General features: G+C 46.5%; 1 protein-coding gene, 1 long non-coding RNA gene and 1 other non-coding gene across 3 annotated transcripts in view; 1 reads left to right on the top strand and 2 right to left on the bottom strand.

Moving 5' to 3' along the window:
• Positions 1-8,030, top strand: part of LRRC75A (leucine rich repeat containing 75A) — a 55,734-nt gene extending 47,704 nt beyond the window's left edge. Inside the window, exon 4 of the mRNA XM_054287482.1 lies at positions 7,034-8,030. Coding sequence (XP_054143457.1) covers positions 7,034-7,619 — 586 coding nt within the window. The 3' untranslated portion in view covers positions 7,620-8,030. The remainder of the gene's footprint in view (positions 1-7,033) is intronic.
• LOC128944284 (uncharacterized) lies at positions 1,872-18,790 on the bottom strand. The gene is made up of 5 exons (XR_008483786.1): positions 18,767-18,790; positions 18,518-18,624; positions 18,039-18,343; positions 15,527-15,622; positions 1,872-2,750 (listed from the first exon to the last, which is right to left on the bottom strand). It is a non-coding gene; the product is annotated as an uncharacterized LOC128944284 (long non-coding RNA).
• Positions 18,212-18,285, bottom strand: LOC128944325 (small nucleolar RNA SNORD65). The gene has a single exon (XR_008483800.1). It is a non-coding gene; the product is annotated as a small nucleolar RNA SNORD65 (small nucleolar RNA).

Raw genomic sequence — 18,790 nt, forward strand, 5'->3', positions numbered from 1 at the left:
GTAAATCTAGCACGACTTGGGTACTTTTAATCATAAAAGTCCCATTCCAAGAGCCTTTCCAGCCTTTTTTTTCCCTCCTGTGCTAGAATCTGAAGAAAATGCTGTTTGTTTTATGGCAAACTCTCATTTATTGTAACACAAATCCTTATTTTGGGCCAATTCTCTTCCAGGGAGTCATTTCCAGAAGCAACGAGCCCAGGATGTTTTCCTTTGAATTGCTGATTGCTTTTCTCTGTGCAAATTGCCTCTCCTGTAAAATCCAGGTTCTATCAGCTGCAGCTCCTTATTCCCCTGGAGTGGAGTTTGCTGGGAAAATTCCAGCAATTTCTGTATAAAATCAGAGGTTTGGGAGCAAATTGGATCATTGGGAGGGTGATATAAATACATTTTATTTTGGGGAGGATGGGATAGGAAAATGGAGCTCTCCAACAGCAGCAGATTTACTTTTATTTTTTTTTTCCCACTAAATTAAATAGAGTTATAATTATAGCAAAGCATTTTGATTGCTCCCAAGTGTTTCTTTTTAGCATTTTGTTTAGCAGGAAATAAAAACAAATTGAGAGGAGGGGGAATGATGGTTCTGAAACAGAGCAAGCTTTCCCTCCCCATCCCAACCTGCACGCAAATGAGATGTATGCAAATGAGCTGTATGCAAATGAGCTGCTAATTGTCCCTGCTGGAGATACCGATGGGGGATAGCAGAAATCCAATTTCTGAGCAGCTCCTGGCTTTTCATGGGGTCCCTTTGCTGAGGGGCACTGAGGGGCTGTGGCACAGGGGGACAGGGGGACAAGGGAGGGACAGGGGGACAAGGGAGGGACAGGGGGACAAGGGAGGGTGGCATTTCCATGGGATCATCCTGGGAAAGCCCTCCCAGGTCAGGGAGTCCAGCATGACCCCAGACACTGCTCTTGGGTGACACTGTGAGGTGTCTCTGCTCTGTGAGGGGACACTGCTCTGTGGGATGACATTTTTGGGTGACATTGCTCTGTGTGGTGATACTGCTCTGCAGGGTGACACCTCTCTAGGGTGACAGTGTTCTGTTGGGTGACATTGCTCTGTGAGGTGTCCCTGCTCTGTGTGGTGTCACTGCTCTGTGGGGTTTCACTGCTCTTGGGTGACATTGCTCTGTGAGGTGACACTTCTCTGTGTGGTGACGCTGCTCTGTTGGGTGACACCTCTCTTGGGTGTCCCTGCCCTGGGAGGTGACACTGGGAGGTGTCCCTGCTCTGTGAAGTGTCCCTGCTCTATGAGGTGACACTGTGGGGTGTCCCTGCTCTCTTGGGTGTCCCCTGCTCTGTGAAGTGACACTGTGAGGTGTCCCCTGCTCTGTCCCTGCTCTCCAGTGTCCCTTTGTCCCACAGCCCGAGGTGGAGCCTTATGGCTGTGGGAGTGCCCAGCCCTCACCCAGGATAAAATTCCCTCTCCTTGCTGTTTGTCCCTGGGGTTTTAGGCTCTGTCCCCATGGAGGGGCTGGTTTGGGGTCCCTGTGTGTCCCTGTGGGTCCCTTGCAGCCCAAACCATTCCATGGATCAGAGCTGTCAGCCACAGCTCCTGACTCTGATCCTGCTGGCCAGGATTTATGGATGGAGCCCAGAATTCCCTTTTGCCATCCAAACCCCTGGCCTGGAGCTGGGTGTGGAGCCAAGGGAAACAGGGAATTGGGGATTTGGGGATTTAGGAAGCTGTGAGAGCACAGAACAGCACAGGAGGTCACTGTGGGGTCCTGCTGCCATAGGAACAATTTTAGCTTTCCCCCCAGGTTTGCTTTTAAGATGCTTCAAAATTCCTGTGCTGAGTCCAAGGAGCACAACCCAAAATGTTTGGGGATATTTATTTATTTATTTTTCAATATGCTGTTTAGGGTTGTGATTCCCACAGAGCATTCCCAGCAGGCACAATCATTTCATAAACACATTAAAGTTAATTTTGATGTCACATTTCAGGGCCAGGCTGAGCAACCTGCCCTTCCTACCCTCCAAAATCCAGCACTCTGCAGGAGGAGCAGGCTGGAATTTGGGCAGCACAGGGATGATGTTGTACCAGGGATTTTGGGAGTTTCTGACAAGAAAAGTGCAAACCTTGGCAAAACTGGGAAAGCTCTTGGAACAGGAAGAGAGCACAATAATTAATCCCCACTGGTGCTTTCTTAACAGCAAAGACTTAGCAATTTTTAATGAATTTATTGGTAAGCTCAAAAGGAGCTTTAAAGTTCCATATTTTGAAATTTATGTATTTTAAAAATCCTCTTTACCCTGAGAGTCTCTGAGGAGGGAAGTCTTTCCAAGCTGTGGGGAGCAGAGGCTTTAAACTGTGCTGTTTATAAACCTTTTTATAAACCTTTGTGACCACAGGGCTGGGGCAGCTCAGGAGCAATCCCAGCAGTGCCCACACTGGGGTTGTGTAAAATTCAGTAAAAAAAAATGAGGATGAACCCAAAGGAGGAATTTCCTGGCTCTAAATTTTGGAGAATTTGGCGATTCCAATTCTGGTCACTCCATTTGGGTGAATTGCAGAATTTTGATTGCTCCTCAATTTCAGTCAGTCCACAGCCAATTTTTTATTTATTTATTCATTTATTTTTAAATCCTACCGCGATTTTGGATGTTCTCAGCCACAGCAGTGCCCTGTCCACTTGGGACCTCCACAAAATCCTTGATCTCAGGGGTATCCCATGGCTGCAGGTTAATTTGAGCTCCTTTTATCCCCTAAGAATTCAATATTTCAGCATCAGGAGGTGTCCTCAGACCCTGCATTAAGAGGGGTGAAAAAAGAGCATTTCATTCTCATTTCTGTTTTATTCATCCTCATTATATGGATATATTTTAGAATATATAAATAAAATATAAAATAATAATCTATAATTATAATGTAAAATATAAATTAATATAATAAAAATAAATAAATACTATACTATACTATAATCTATAATTATAATATAAATATATAAATTAACATAATAAATAATAAATCAATATAATAAAACAATATTATATAAAATAATAATATATAAATATAATATTAAAGAATACAGGCTATTCAATATACAATATGTTCTTATCAAGTCACATTCCCTCTTTCAGCTAAATAATTATGTAACAATTATTTATTATTCAAGACAAATACTCAAGACAAATAATGTATTTATTTGCCTTGATTCCTCCTCTGAGGCTGGGGATTCTCAGCCCTTGACTCACAATTCTCACTGAATTTGCAGCATTTGTTTGTGTTCCTTCCTTTCCCAAATCTCTACTCCAGTGTTTGACTGCCATCATTTGGAGCAGGGATTTTGAAAAAAGATTTAATGCTGATCCTTGCTACCACCATTATTCCAGGACAAATCCTTTATCTCAGGATTTTACCTTTTTTTTGTTGTGTTGGATTTTTTTGGGTGACTCATTACACCCAATAATGTTTCACTGCCATTTTCATAAATACTTTTCTCACCAGGTGTCTCTCCAGATTCCTTGCTGGAATTCCTCACTCTCTGGGGCTGCCTCTTCATTTTCCCTGAGCTGTTTCTTTGCAGGGAATTGGGCTGAACATCCCAATTTTCCTTCAGCACACGACACAAGTCACGATTTGTGCAGTGCTTGAGAGCAGTGCCATGAATTTAAAGCAGGAGGAAACCCCTTTCTTTTCATTCCCTTTGATCTAAACATCAATATTTCTGTTTATGACAACATTTTCTGATCTGATTCCATGGCACAGAGCTTTCAGCTCAGCGTGAGCGCGGATAAATCAGCATCCTGCCAGTGTGGGAGCTTAGGGAAGGGCTCTATTCCCAATCCTGGTGTTATATTGGGCAAAACCCCAGCTGGGGGGAAGAAAAAAAAATCAGTGTTTTCCCTATGGAACAGCCTTGTAAAATGTGAGGATGAAACCAAGTGGGTGTAACTGATCCCCCACTAAAGCTCACAGGGATTTGTTTAATGGTTAAGATTTTCCTCCTGGGCTTTGGGGCCAATTTTCTGGCAGGGCTGGGAGCTTTTCCAGCTGTTTGTTAACATAAATATCCCTCTTATTTCCATGTTCTGCCTCAGAACTGCTTGGATGCAATCCTGTTTGGGGTTTGTTTGCTTGGCTCCCCGGGGACAGGAGGGCAAAGCCTCCCCCAGGAGCAGCCCAGGCCACTCTGACCTGGGGGTTCAGGGATCTTTGTGCTCATCTGCAGGGTGAAAAGGCAGCTTGTAAAGGGAATCAATCAATCTGTTCCACTGGGGATCTGCTCAATCCCTCTCAGGGGGAAAGGATGGAACCCCAGGGAGAAACCCCCTTTTCCTGCCGGGCAGAAATCCTCTACATGCTCTGAGGGAAAGGACAAATGTGCAGCAATTCTGAAAGCAGATGAAAATAGGAAAAAATAAAATACAGCTGCCCTGAAGCTGTCCCCATTCCCCCTTTGTTATCTCCTTAACTTTGCTTATTGAAGGCCACACCAGACATCCCACAGGAAAAAATGGATCAAACCAGGATCAAGCCTGGCTGTCGTGCTGATAAATGGTTATCACTGATTCCCAGGGGTGCTCTGTGCTTTATTTGGGGGTGAGATGCTGCTTTGGTGCTCAAAGGCTGCAAGACAAGAATAATTTGGGGGGTTTTTGCTGGGTAAAACTTGTTAGTGAGGCTTCATGATCCCACATGGGGCTGCTCCCAAAAATGATGTGGCTGATGATCCAAGAGGAACAGCTGCCAACACCAAGTTACAGCTCTGGATGCGGAGTAGCTCTGGATTTAAGTGGTACCCAATTTATGGGCATGGATTTTTGGGGTAAAACTCCTCTTTTTTGCCTACTTTGGAATCTCTGGGCAGTCATCCCTCATGGGCAGCTTGGATAAAACAGTCCCAGAGCAGCAGCATCACAGAATTCTCCACAGCATCATTCCTTGGGCAGCCCAGGAGACACCTGAGGCCACCAAGCTGACACAGCGGTCACAGAGCTCCTTCCACCCCCTCAGGCAGCCAGGATAATTCATTAAAAACATCCTCAGCACATGGTTTGCCAGCAGGGCTTTGCTGGACATAAACTGACCTGTGAAAGTCCAGCCTAGCTCGTGCTCATAAATCTCTGAGATTGTGAGAATGAATGTATTTATCTGAGGGTTAATGTATTTATCTGAGGGTTAATGTATTTATCTGAGGGTTAATGTGTTTATCTGAGGGTTTCTTGTAGGGTTCATCTCCTCCAGAAAGGAGAGAACAGTTCTCACACACTGGCAATGAAGTCAAACCACCCTGGAGGTGTCTGAGCTTCCTTTTCTAAGCTTGGGGTCTCAGTTTCCCACCTGTGCAGCTGAGAGGACAAAAAATGTGTCCTCCTGCTCCAGAGCTTCCTAGTGGGAAATGTCCCACAGCAATTCCTGCCTAACCCTGGGCTTCCTCACCCTTTTAAAAGCAGCAGGAAAGGCTCTGAAAAGCCAGGATAGCCTCTTTATGCCAGGGTGGTAAAAATGAACTTTGCACTCCTGGAGGATGGGGTTGGAATGTGGGATCCTCATGAAACAGCCCTGGAATGTCCCAGTGACCCCCAGCAGCACAGACACCCTGCAGAAGAGCTGCTGGAAAAGGGACAATATCCATTTCTGCCCCAGAGATGGGGCAAATGAGAGGTGTTTTAAAAACTTTTATTCCATTTTCTCATGAGAAGGGTGAGACAATGCAGGTGTTAAAATTCATGCCATCACAATCAGAGGCAAACTATTTTTAAATTACAATGCATCGTAAGTTTCTTGGCCTATCAGCTTCTTGCTGTGCCATGCCTTAAAGGCAATAATCTAAAACAACCCCTCATGGATGCCACTACAGTGCATCTTTCATAGTTCTGTTTCTCCAAAGTATCCAGTCTGATTTGCAAGGCCATCTTCTGAAACTTTTTTGTAGCTCCATTTCTCTCTCAACAATGTCTGTCCTATTCCATGGCATTTCTAAGTCAGCATTTCTTATCTCAAGGTTTGCACACTGTGTGGGCCTTGTGTCAGCCCTGAGAACTCTCCACAAACCATTTCCCACACTCCTCCATCCATCCCAGCTTCTATCTTGATTCATATTTTCTACCCTGCGATGTTACACGGTGGAAATCTGGAATAACCAACTGCACACCTGTGATCCCGGTGCTGTTAAACAATTTTGGAAGCCTTCTCCACACCTCAGGTCAAGGGCAGTGTTCCCTTGTGGTTCTCCTGACATTCCCTTGTGGGTCTGTGCCTTTCAGCACAGAAAGTTCCAAATTCTCACACCCAGGCTCCCACACTTCCCTCTCATCAGCGCTGCCCCCAAGCAGAGCCAACCCCATCCTCACTTGTCTCTGCTCTAAAATTTCTATCTTGCTTCATATTTATTTATATTGTAAAACTCCAAACTCTTAAGTTCTCCACCCTGTGATGTTACAGGGTGGAAATCTGGAATAACCAACTCCACACCTGTGATCCCAGTGCTGTCAGTCAATTTTGGAAGCCTTCTCCACACCTCAGGTCAAGGGCAGTGTTCTGTGGTGGGTCTGTGCCTTTCAGCACAGAAAGTTCCAGATTCTCACATCCAGGATTTCCACACTTCCCTCTCAGCAGACTGCTCCCAAGCAGAGCCAACACCATCCTCACTTGTCTCTGCTCTAAAACTTCTATCTTACTTCATTTTTATTTCTATATTGTAAAGCCCCAAATTTTAAGTTTTCCACCCTGTGCTATTACAGGGTGGAAATAACCAACTCCACACCTGCAATCCCGGTGCTGTCAATCAATTCCCAAACTCTGAAGTTCTCCACCCTGCGATGTTACAGGATGGAAACCTGGAACAACCAACTGCACACCTGTGATCCCAGTGCTGTTAATCAATTTTGGAAGCCTTCTCCACACCTCAAGTTAAATGCAGTGTTCTCTGGTGGGTCTGTGCCTTTCAGCACAGAAAGTTCCAGATTCTCACAGCACAGAAAGTTCCAAATTCCCACACCCAGGCTCCCACACTTCCCTCTCAGCAGCGCTGCCCCCAAGCAGATGCACCCCTCATTAACCCCTTCCTCGCCTCCCCTGTCTGCAGCTTGAAGGCCGTGCTGATGGGGAAGCCCCAGGACAACACCGTGGACTTGTCGGGGATCCCGCTGACCCTGAAGGACCTGGAGAGGGTCACGTCGTACCTGGAGCACAGCTCGGAGCACATCGACACGGTGGAGCTGTGCTTCACCGAGCTGACGGACGAGATGCTGCTGCAGCTGCTGCCCGCCCTCTGCGGGCTGCCCCGCCTCACCACGCTGGCGCTCAACGGCAACCGCCTGACCAAGGCCATCCTCAGGGACCTCACCGAGACCCTCAAGGACCCCAAGAAGTTCCCCAGCGTCACCTGGATCGATCTGGGCAATAATGTGGATATCTTCTCGCTGCCCCAACCCTTCCTGGTGAGCCTGAAGAGGCGCTGCCCCAAGCAGGGGAATTTGCCGACCATCCTGGAGTTTGGGGAGGGTCAGGTCAGTGATTTGGAGGGGCAGGAGGGGCTGGGGGACAGCCAGGAGGAGCTGAGGGCTGGGCCAGGCCAGGCTGGCAGCACGGACTGGGTGCAGATGGACAGAACAGCCCAGGCTGGGGAGCTCCCTGGCCCAGAGCAAGGGGCAGCCACAGCACAGACATGATGTCCAGCCCTTGGGTGGGCACCTTGAGCAAGGATGACTTCAAACCTCAGAGCTGGGGGGGTTCTGTTCCCTCTCCTGGGTGCTCCAGGAGTCCCAGTGCTGCCTTCCCCCTGTGCCACGAACGTCAGTGATTTCCTTCTGGAAGAACACATCCAAGTGATCACGTGGAGTGTTTGTATTTCCTAACAGCTGGCCAGGTGTTCTGAAGCATTAGTGGTGTGCTGTGCTTTTGGCTCTCTCACAAATGCATCTCCAAGGGGCTGCAGAACCTCAGAAGGGCAAGAGAGGGGAGCAGGGAGGTGCCCAGGCTGTGCAGGGAAAGGCTCCCTTCCCTCAGCGCTGCATCTCAGCTGCTCCCCACGTGGGATGGACAGACAGCAGCCACCCCAAAGGCACCTGCCTGGGAGAAACCTTCAATCCTTCCCACTCCTGACTTCAGGAATCACTGGTGAGAGGCTTGGCTCCTGAGACACAACAAAAACCTGCTCACACACAAAGCAGGGCTCAAAAACCTGCTCACACACCAACCTGGGGTGTTCCTCTCAGTATTGTGAGCCCAGCCCAGAGGGAGAGCTCTGTTTTCCTGGGGCAGGGTTAAATCCCAGCCTGCAGCGTGCCTGGACACCACCCTCACCTCCAGCCTTACCAAAACCAGGCTGGCACCTGTGCCTGCCCAGGATTTACCCAGTAAAACCCAGTTTCCCACCAGCTCTAAAAATTCCTGAGCTTTTAATGGGAGGGACACACAAATCCTGGAGTCAGGGCTCAGGAGCATCACTGACAAGAAGAGACCACGGTACTGAAGGGTTAAAAAAGGTAAAACAAGCCTGGGGTTCATCCCCTGTCACTGCCACACAGCCAGCTGGGATTTAGAGCCCCAGAAATCCTTGGGGTCCCTTGGCCATGGCTGTTGCCCCCTGGACCAGAAGTGCTTTGTTCCTAAAAGGTTCCAGTTTTTTCTAAGCCAGGGCTTTGGGGTTATTTTCAGTGGGAAATGGATCAGCCCAGAGCAGCAGGGCTGGAATGTGGGGAAGATTCCTCTCTGTGTTCCAGGAGCAGAGCTGACTCCCTTTGCAGGGGGAGCCTCTTTGCCCCAAGCCTTTCCCTGAGCAGCTCCCAGCAGATTCCAGCTTGGCTGTTTTGGGTGCAAACAGATTTTTGGTCCCATTGGCTCTGTCCATTTTTCCAGAGGGGATTCAGGCTGCCAGTGGTTGTTTGTCCTCCATTTGCAAGAAGGTAACTTAGGAAAAACTCTGCTACTTTTAATACATTTGGCAACAGTCAGTATGATTTGCATGTATCCAAGCCTTTTTTCCTTATTGTTTTTTTTTAAATTCTAATCTTTCCAACAGGCATGAAAAATACCCAAAACTTTCCAGTGAATATGGAATATTTCTGTTTGAAGTAAAGGAGCTATCCATAAACAAAATAAATGATAATGTTTAATAAAGGCCCAGTGTTGAATTTTGCCTCTGTCCAGGTTGAATGCCCAGGAAAAAGCAGAGGACAGGCAGTGCTGAGAGCTGCTGCTCTGGCTTCTTCAGGGGGCTGAGAAATAAAGAGCTCAGTTTATGGGCTGGATTTATCAGGGTGGGCATAAGCTGGACACAGAAGCATCATAAAAGAATCTTTTAAATTTTAAATATTGCCAAAATAAAATAATGTGGGAGAAAGGAAGGCTGAGAGTGTGGTGGTGCTCCAGAGGGTGTTGATCTCCTGAAGGCAGAAATGCTCTTTTATTGCAGCAGGGGCTCTGTCCCAGCAACAAACCATGGGGGCCAAGGAGCTGGGGGAACACAGGGGGATTTAATCAAGAACAAGATTTCTCCTTGCAGAAAAAAAGAAAAAGAAACTGCAGCAATTTCTTCTTTCTACCCAGGTACCTCAGTACTGGGCTCTGCTCCTCATGCACAGCTCAAGCCCCTCAGCCTGTTTAAATTATTTAAATCACAAACTCCTTCCTGCAAGGTTTTTATTCCCTGCTAAGTGTTTGCACAGGACCTGGGGCCTGCCTGGAGCTGCCTGGACCCCCCAGCTCACAAATTCCCAAACCAGAGGCACTTTGCATTTCGAGTGAGCTCTGCATCCTTTATTCCTGCTTTGCTCCATTCCCTCACACACAAAAACCACCCAGGAGCTGCTCCTGCCTCATCTCCAGCTCAGCCTCACCTGCTGGGAAACACATCAGCCATGGGGAAATAATTCCAGTATCTCCAAAGAGAGATCCCCAGCCTCTGCCCTGTGCAGGTGTGGCAGTGCCTGAGCCACCTCTGTTCCACTGGCACTGACAACATCCCCGTGCCCAGGGAGGACTGAGCCCTCCTGAGACACAGAAAGAGCTGGAAAGGGATTTCTGTCAATAGATCCGTGCATGCTGGAGGATGCACCAAATTACTGCCATGGAAAAAAGGGGAAAAAAGCAGAGCTGTTGTGGAGAGTTGGCTTTGGCTCATCAGTGCCTCCCTCACAGTGTGGATTAGCTCAATTATCCACTTAGTGCACTTCAGGATAATGATGATCCCGTGGGCTCAGCACTGAGTGGGTTTGGTTGGGTTTTTTTTTTAAAGAAAGCAGAGTGAGAAGCTTCCCTTCCCAGCTCATCAACATCAAAACAAGCTCAGAGCTCACTCCATATATAATCAATGTTCCCTGGGCTGCTCTGGGCTGCTGCTTTGGGTCAGAAGCTTTTAGCTGGCCCTACATGAAGGATTCAAGGACTGAAAATCACTGCTGTTAGAATATTAAAACACAATGAGGTCATTTCTTGTCCAGGAGAGGAGGAAAGGGCCACCATAAAATAAATAAAGCATAAAAAGCCTCAGCCTGGCTTGGTTGGTTCTCTCCCCACAGCACCACAGCTCTGCCTGGGCATCAAAACAAATCAGTCTGGGGAGGAGATTTATGGGCTCAGCAACAAAAATGTAACTGGAAATCATACTGTGCAGATTGAGGAGCCCACAGACAGTGAGGGGAATGGGAACAGCAGGCAGGGAATGAGAGAGGGGTGGGAGAGCCATGGAAGGGCTGGTGCCACGTTCCAGAGAGCTCCTGCCAGCTGGGGCACCTGGGAAGGGTTTGCACCAAGGCTGGCTGTGTTCTGAAGGTGGTTACTCATTTAAAATGAGGGTTCCTTTGCCAGGGGAGGGCTGGGAGCAGCAAAGAGGGCTGGGAAAGGTCACCCCTGAGCAGGGAGTGTGTGGGAGAGCAGAGGGAGACACTAAAATGCTGCTGGGGGTGTCCAGAAGCACAAAATAACTTAGGCCCAAAGCATTGCTGCTGCTCAGGGGCAGAAGTCAGCAAACGGCAACCCATAATTGCCCAAACACCAACCTTTGCCAGAGGAAGAGCCAAAAAGTGACCTAGAGGATCAAGGGGACACCAGGGGAGGCAGCAGTGGCTGAGGCTGCCCCAGGCAGTGCCACCACTCTGGGTTATCCCACTAAAACTGCCTCTGGAGAGGGGCAGAACCCCTCCAGGGCCCCCTGTGCTCCATCCCCCTGTCACAGCAGCAGCAGGAGCTCTGTGAGCTCACACTCAGGAGCACTCAGGGCCTGGAAACACAAAGGCTCCCCTGCTCCATCAGCTGGGATCTGTCATTGCCAGGGAAACAAATTGACCTCATTAGCAGAATTCACATCTCAAAGCTCGGGGAAAAGGGGTAAAAACAACTGACCCAACCTCTGGGGAAATGGTCCTTGGTGAGCAACAGATGGAATCTCCTCCCAAGCTCTCTGGTACAGGGATGTCAGCCTTGGTCCCACTTTTCCTGCACTCCAAGGGCAGTGGGGTTTTTCTGTGCCTGGGGATGATTTCCAGCAGCAGCTGTAAGAGGACAGGAGCTTTCCAGCTCTATGAAATGTCTTTAACAGGAAATTCTGAAGGACAGAGCCACCCCTCCCAGGGCTCTGAGTGCCTCCAGCCAGGTTCCAGCCTCACCTCCTAGGGAGGGCCCAGCTCCAGGCACTTTAACATTAATATCAATTAATTATCATGAATAAATGAAGGGATATCCCCAGGCTGGACAGGGCTTGGAACAAGCTGGATTAGTGGGAGGTGTCCCTGCCCACAGCAGAATGTTGGAATGAACTGGGCTTTAATTCCCCTCCAACTCAAACCATTCTGGGACCTGTTTGTATAAAATGTCAGCACAGCGTTTGTTCTCAGGGAGGAGCACCAGAGCTTTGCTCACTGCAGGAACCCTGGATCCCAAGGTGGCACTGCAGGAAAGGTGTTTAGGAATAAAGTGTCATTTCTGTGCCAGCCCCACCAGCCCATGCTCAGTTACCCCTGAAGGATGGGGAACTGGAGGTGCTTTGTTTGCAGCCTCTTCTGGCAGTTCTGGCCATGCATTTTTTGTCCCATTTTTTATCCCCCTATTTTTCATCCCCCCTCTGTAAATACCCAGAGACACAGCTGGTTTTACCTTCAGCTCAGCTGATTGTTTTACATAAAACTGAAGAGCTGATTTAATAGAGTCAGAAAAGATGCAACCTGTTCACACAGCCTTTAATTATCTGTGCAGTTTGCTGAGTTTTCTTGGCTCCTAACAGCTTATTGATCCTGTGGCTTCTGGGCCATCCTTTTTCTTTGCTTTTTATTAACTCAGTCTGAGGAGAAAATAAACCTGTGGGCTGGTTTGGATCCAGCAATCCCAGCCTGCAGTGAGTGCACGTGGCAGCTCTCAGGGAGCTGTAATTGGAAGGACAAATAGACTGGAAGTTTACAAAAGAGGAGAGAAATATTAATATTTAATTCGCTGCAGGTTTGGTCTGGGCATTTATCACTGGATTTGCAAGGTGTGTGATGTAAAATCACTTCATTCCTGGCTCTCCCTGCCAGCTCTGTCCTTCTCCAGGGAAAAGCAGGGTTTCTCTGGCTCTGGGAAGGCTTTGGGGAGGTGCTTTGTGATCAGGATTTTGCAAGCAGCACTCACAGCCATCCTAAACACAATCTACATAAATAAAACCTCAAAGCATCTTCCCACAGGCCCAAATTTATGGAACTGACATGCAGAGAGTCAGGGATGGATGAAAAATTATGGAATATTGGGCTGCAAAAGATGTGGAAACCCAGCAATGAGCTTCCCTTGGGCAGCTGCTCCCTGCCTGGTCACTCACTCAGGTGAGAGCTGCAGTCCCAGCTCTTCTGGGAATGAAAACCAAAGCACTAAAGAATCAATCCCAGTCTGGGAGCTGCTGCCCCAGGGCTCTGACCCTGATCCCACTGCTGGGAGTTCTGCTTGTAGAGAAACAGGCAGAGAATCCCAGAGGTGGAAAAGCCTCAAACACACAGAACAAAAGGCTCTGCTTGGGGCTGTGTGCATTTCCACACCACTTCCCAAGAGCAGAACTTCACCATTCCTTTTTTTGTTGTTGTTTCATCCTCACTGCACCCACCTGCTTGTTAAATGATCAATTCCAGGGCTCAGCATTTTCCCAAGCTCTGCTTTCCTGCAGGCTCAGAGCTCCCCTCCACCACAGGCACAGAAACAGCAGAGCTGGGGCTGAAATGCAAATATTGTCCTTTTTTCTGTGCCAGCCCCCAAAATGGGCTGAACTTCAGGGCAGGGGCAGCCACCAGCCCAGAGCTGTCCCTCACCCTGGTGTCACAGCCATTCTCCAAACCATTTTGTTGTTGCTGATTTTTCAGCCCTGTTCTCCTCCCTGAAACCCTTCTTTTGTCTCAGCTCCAGCCTCTGACCTGTTGCCAGGTGACACCACGTTGTTGCTGTCATCTCCAAAGACCTTTCTGCAGCATAAAAGCAGCACCTTTGAAACCCCTGCCCTTGATGCAGCTCCTGTTTTGCATTTCCAAACAGCCTGGCCCTGACACTGAAGCTTTATTTCACCTCCTGCAAGCACAGAGCATTTTCCCCCCAAAGCCCAGCAGCAAACAGGCTGCTGGGGAGGTGCCTGGAATGATTAAATACATTAAATTCAAAGTGCAGCTACCTTGGTGCAGGGGCTGCCCATCACTGTGCATTTCAAAGCTCCCACCTCTGAAACAATTCCCATCATCTTCCCAGCAGGAATCCCCTGGATTTCACTCAGCACAAAGAGTTTATTATTTACTGCCATGGATGGAAGGAATGAAATACCTGATTTGACACAGCTCAGGAAAATTGCTTCATCCAATGAGTGACCAAAGGCTCTGCCTGCTCCCAGCAGGGCTCCAGCCCCAGTTCCTTATCTGTGCTGAGGTGATGTGGAGCACTGCAGGCTGCTGCAGGATTGTCAGATGGAGGCACAGATGTGAAACATTTCTGTTGGATATTTCAGCTGCTGCTGCATTAAACAGCTCACAGATCACCTCAGCCTAGCACTGCACTTGCTGTCTGATAAGGGCTGATAACCAAATTATCATTGGTGCCACTATTATCTTGACTCAGGTGTTTATTAATGAAGTTTCAGCTATCCAGGAAGATTTATTATTTTTTGTTATGGCTGATAACCTCAGGCTTAGCTGGGAGTTTGTCTTTAATGTGCTGTTAAACCTCAAGCCTATTCCACTGTTCAGTGGTAACAGCACCCAACAAACCTTTGGGTGCAGTTTGCAAATGCACAAAATACACAAAAACCACCAAGAAAATCAAACTTAGAGTGACTATCTGACAGGATCTGGGAAAGCACAAGCAAGAAAGCAATCAAAAAATCTGGGAAATAAATCAAAATGATAAAGAAAACCAAGGAGAGCCCAGCAGAAAGCCACAGGCAGCTTCAGAAACATCAATCATTATTTGTTTAGAGTTTCTGCTGCAGCTGGGCTGTGCAATGATTTTGCCACAAACCATTACAAATAAAAAAAAACCCTGTTATGAAAAAAAATTCCAGGTATTGACTTGCAAAAACGAACAGGAGCCTAACAAACAAAAATGTCAATTATTGGAGATTAAACTTTTAACATCTCTATTTGATTAAAAGAGCAGGGATTTGAAATCAGCTCCACTGAGTGATTTCCTCATTTGCATTTTGTTCAGGTTTCAGCTGCACACAGGTGCTGGACTGGGGGTGTTTATTGACTCAAAATCCACCTGGAGCAGGCAGAGCCTGGCAGCTCCTGAGCTGCATGGGAGGGGAGGGTAATGAAGGGCAAATTATTCTTTATTTTTATCAAATAAAAATAAGTTTTAACTCCTCTGGCTCCTCCTCACACTTTGGGGTGGAACCATGAAGTGAAAGTTTGCACAGCATTAAACCTGATCAAATGAGCCTTTGCTGGTCCAACACTAACACACATTAATTAACAACTAATTAAAGAGTGACATTATCACTGTGTGTGGGATTCTCCACACAGTAATGAAAGTTGCAAATCTTATTACAAACAGGGAAGGAACCAGCATTTAAACTGAGTTTCCCCAAAGAATCTTCAAGGCTGCAAAAATCTTTTATTTCAAATGCTCTGAGCTTGGTCACTGCCCCACCTTGTGGGCTGGAGCGTCAGGAGGTGGAGCAGGACAGATGTGACTCTGAATTAGAGCACAGGAGCAGAAAATGCTCAAAGTTCTCTAAATGAGCTCTCCTTGCACACCCTGAATCAAACCCCACCTGTTCAGCCCTCCCCACGTTCAGCAGGTTTGGGATCAGTTCATAACAGCGGGGCTGAAACTGATTTCAAGCATAAAATTAAGGCACTAAACGACATGAGGTGACAAAGAAGGGGATGTTTGTCCTGGCAGAGCATTAGATGATGATGCATTAACCTTGTCCTTCCTCACAGGAACACTGAAACGTGCTCCAGCTCTGCCAGCACAAGGTCAGGGGGTGCCAGGAACACCCTGAGCCTGAGAAAGGCCAAAGTCCTCCTGGTTATTTTGAGGTTTTGCTCTGAGCAGCTCAGGAGTTGCTGCCTGTGATGTCTCAGAAATTGTAACAAAGCTTTTGACATCCTTTAGGTGGGAGAAAACAAACCTGGGGCACTTTTCTTGCAGGACACCAACAGCAGCTCCTCTGTGCCTCACATCTCTGAGATGGAGAGTTGGAAAATTAACAGCTCCTCCTCCTGCTCTGAGGGGAAAAGCAGTGAAATATCAATATTTAGGATTTCTTGCACTCTGAAAAGCTCAGACACACAGGATATCCCTTCCTCCCTCCTAATTAAGGAGCTGCAGCTCAAACTGCCTCAGCTGGATCAGCAGCCAGCAAGCCAAGAGAGAGCTGCTCTTTACATTGCATTAATGGTTGGCATGTATTAATTACAGTAATTTATGGCTTTGCATCAGTGATGATTCTCATGCTGCTGCAGACAGGATTGCTTTACAATACTAATCAAGAATGAGGATGATAACCAGCATTTATGTGAAATGTGGAGCTTGTGATTTACAGTGAGGCAGCTCTGCCCCTGTGGATCCTCTCCTCCTCAATTCCAGCCCCTCAGCCCAGATTTTGGGGATAATCTCCCTGTTTCCTCTCAAACACTGATTTGAGACATGGCATTGCCATCTCTCTTATTGCTAAAAGCTGGCACTCAGCCATTCTTTGCTTTGTTGCATGTTTTTTCTTTCTGCTTTAATCTTTTCATCTATTTTAGATTTATCCAGGGTTGTTGCCTGCTGTTGAGTGCCAAAGGGATTCCTGCCAACTGTTCTTTTGAAACCTTTAGAAAATCCAAAATAATTGTGTTTTAAAACCAGATTTTTGTCTGCTGTTTATTCCCCAACACTAAGTTTTAAGTGCTCCAAATGTAATCAAAACAGAATGGTTTTATTTCCCTTCCCCTCAAGCACCATGAAATTATCTGTGCTCCCCTGGAAAATCACAGTAAAACACTGAGGACATTTGTTATGTTTGAAAGGCACCATTTTCCAACAGAAATAACATTTTCCATTCATTAATCTCAGCAAAACCCCAGCCTGCTAAAGGATCCCTGCTGAGGAACTTTGGTTTTGATTAGAACAATAAACAAGTGATGCTAAAATGAAACTCATGAATATTTATCTCTAACAGATACCAACTGCACCCTCAATAAACTCAGGTAAATTCATTATTCAAGTTTTCCCAGATCAACTTTGCTCTGTTTTAATGAGAGAATTCCAACATTAGAAAGCAAGAACTTTAAAACAAGTTGCAGCAAACCTTCCCTGAGCAAATTAAACAGCTCATTAAACAATTTGCTGATTATTTCTGTTTGCTGAGGGCATGTGGCTGCTTTTACCTCCATGGTCTGCAGATTCACATTTAAAGGAGGTGGATCTTTGTGGTTTTTGAGAGCTTTAAACCCATTTCTATTCCCAGTGCATGAGATAAGAAATATAAACATGTTCTAATACACAAGCTCGTAAAATCAGGCAAAAATAAGTTTTGGTTCTTTAAACATTGGGAACAGAATGGAATTTTAAATTTTAATAAAGCAGAGGAGTAACCTGTTCTTCATACTGTTCAAATCCTTTCAGATTAAGAGCAACTAATTAATTCCAAATGTTTTACCTACTCCACTGCCCAGGCTGAATGTTTTTATTAAGCCCTGGATGTACTACAGTGACAATTCTAGGAAAAAAAATCCAGATTCATTTACCTGCATGTTGAAGAACCAGATTTCTCTGAAAAACACTGAGCCTGTTTTTCTGAACTTTAAGAGAAATTCCTGAAATTCTGCATTTCATGCAATTTGTACCTCAGGCAGCACAGCCACCTGTGCTTTTGGAGGGACAGGGACACTGCCCTGATGCCACACGAGCAGCACCAGCTCACAACAGCTTCCAGTCAGAAAATCAAAATGAAAATCAATTCAGATCTTCACCTGAACTGCACAGGGAAGGCAAAACAATCCCAAGCTCTCCCACTTGGAGCTGTGCAGTGACCACTCTGATCCCCCCTCAGCAGTGACCACAGGCTTGTGAGGAATTAGTTTAATTATTAATTGAATTTTGCAAAAAGCACACCCTAAAACCCTCACTGCTGACACCAGGTGGGCAGAAGGCTCAGCACCATCACTTTGGATGTTGGGAGCACTGAACCTGCCAGTTCTGTTGACATAATTAAGCTAATTGGGAGTTTTGGCCTCAAACACTGGGTTGTATCTCTTTAAAGCATCTCCAAGTTGCCAAGATTCCCCCTAACCCTTGAACTTTGGCTCTGCAGGAGACTTTAAATTTAATTTTTTAAAACAAAATGACAAACAGCAATCCTGCAAACAAGCCACAGATGCAGCTGCATTTGCTGCTATGGCTGTCAGAGCACTGAAGGGCTGATCTGTGCAGTAATTAATTACACTCTTGGTGCCTTGTTAAAACTCTCATTACCACACTAAACCCCACTGGAATCATCTGCAGTGAAAATTTTGCAATCTTGGTACATCATCTTTATCTTACAGCACATTATAGGAGTGCCCAGTTTCCTTAATGCAGTAAAGTGACAAAACAGTGTTATTTTTTGTTTTTAAAATTATTTTAATGTACATGTAATAAAACACTTTAACTGTTACCACTTTGTAACAGGCAGAAAAACGTTCTGTCTACACAAACTCCTCAAGCCCAGGTGTTCTGTTGGAGTCCTTCTGCCTCAGAGATGCTTCCAGCAGCACCACCTGGAACACAGGAGCAGGGTCAGGTAACCAGCCTTAATCCTCATCAATGCATTTGTTAATGAGTCAGATATCATCAGAAAACCTTTTGCTCACCACCAGTCAATCTGCCGGTAATTCCAGCACGTTTGGGTTAGTTTCATCATGTGATATCACAGGGAATTGACACTTTTGTGGCAGGAACAGGAACAGACCTTTATGTGTGTCTGCAGTGCACAAACAGCTGCCCTCACACATTTACTGCATTTTTTGCCTAGAGCTTCATTAATTATACATTTAGAAACAGAAAAGCTGCTCTAAATGTATAATTAAGTCTCTTTTTGAGGCTGCAGCCAAAAGCCATCACACTCAGCTAAGAGCACAATGAATATCAAACTCACCCAGCAGATTCTCCTGCTCTGCTGTCCCAGTGCCCTCCACAGGACTTGGGAAGAGCTGTCCCATCAATGGGGGGACATCACCATCAGCACAGCCCTGCAGGCTCTACCTAAACACATCAGAAAATAAAGATTAGGCTTGAAATTCTAAGGAACACAGACTCAAGCTCCTTATATCCTATAAACCTCACTCTAAATTTACATTTCACCTGGTACAGAGTTCTATGTAGTGCTCTGAAATTCATCACTCACCTTCACATCAGAGCCACCTCTCCC

This window comes from Melozone crissalis, unplaced genomic scaffold (assembly GCF_028551555.1).
Source record: "Melozone crissalis strain CALT ecotype California unplaced genomic scaffold, PUWL_Pcris_2 ptg000057l_1, whole genome shotgun sequence".
NCBI classification, from domain to species: Eukaryota; Metazoa; Chordata; class Aves; order Passeriformes; family Passerellidae; genus Melozone; species Melozone crissalis.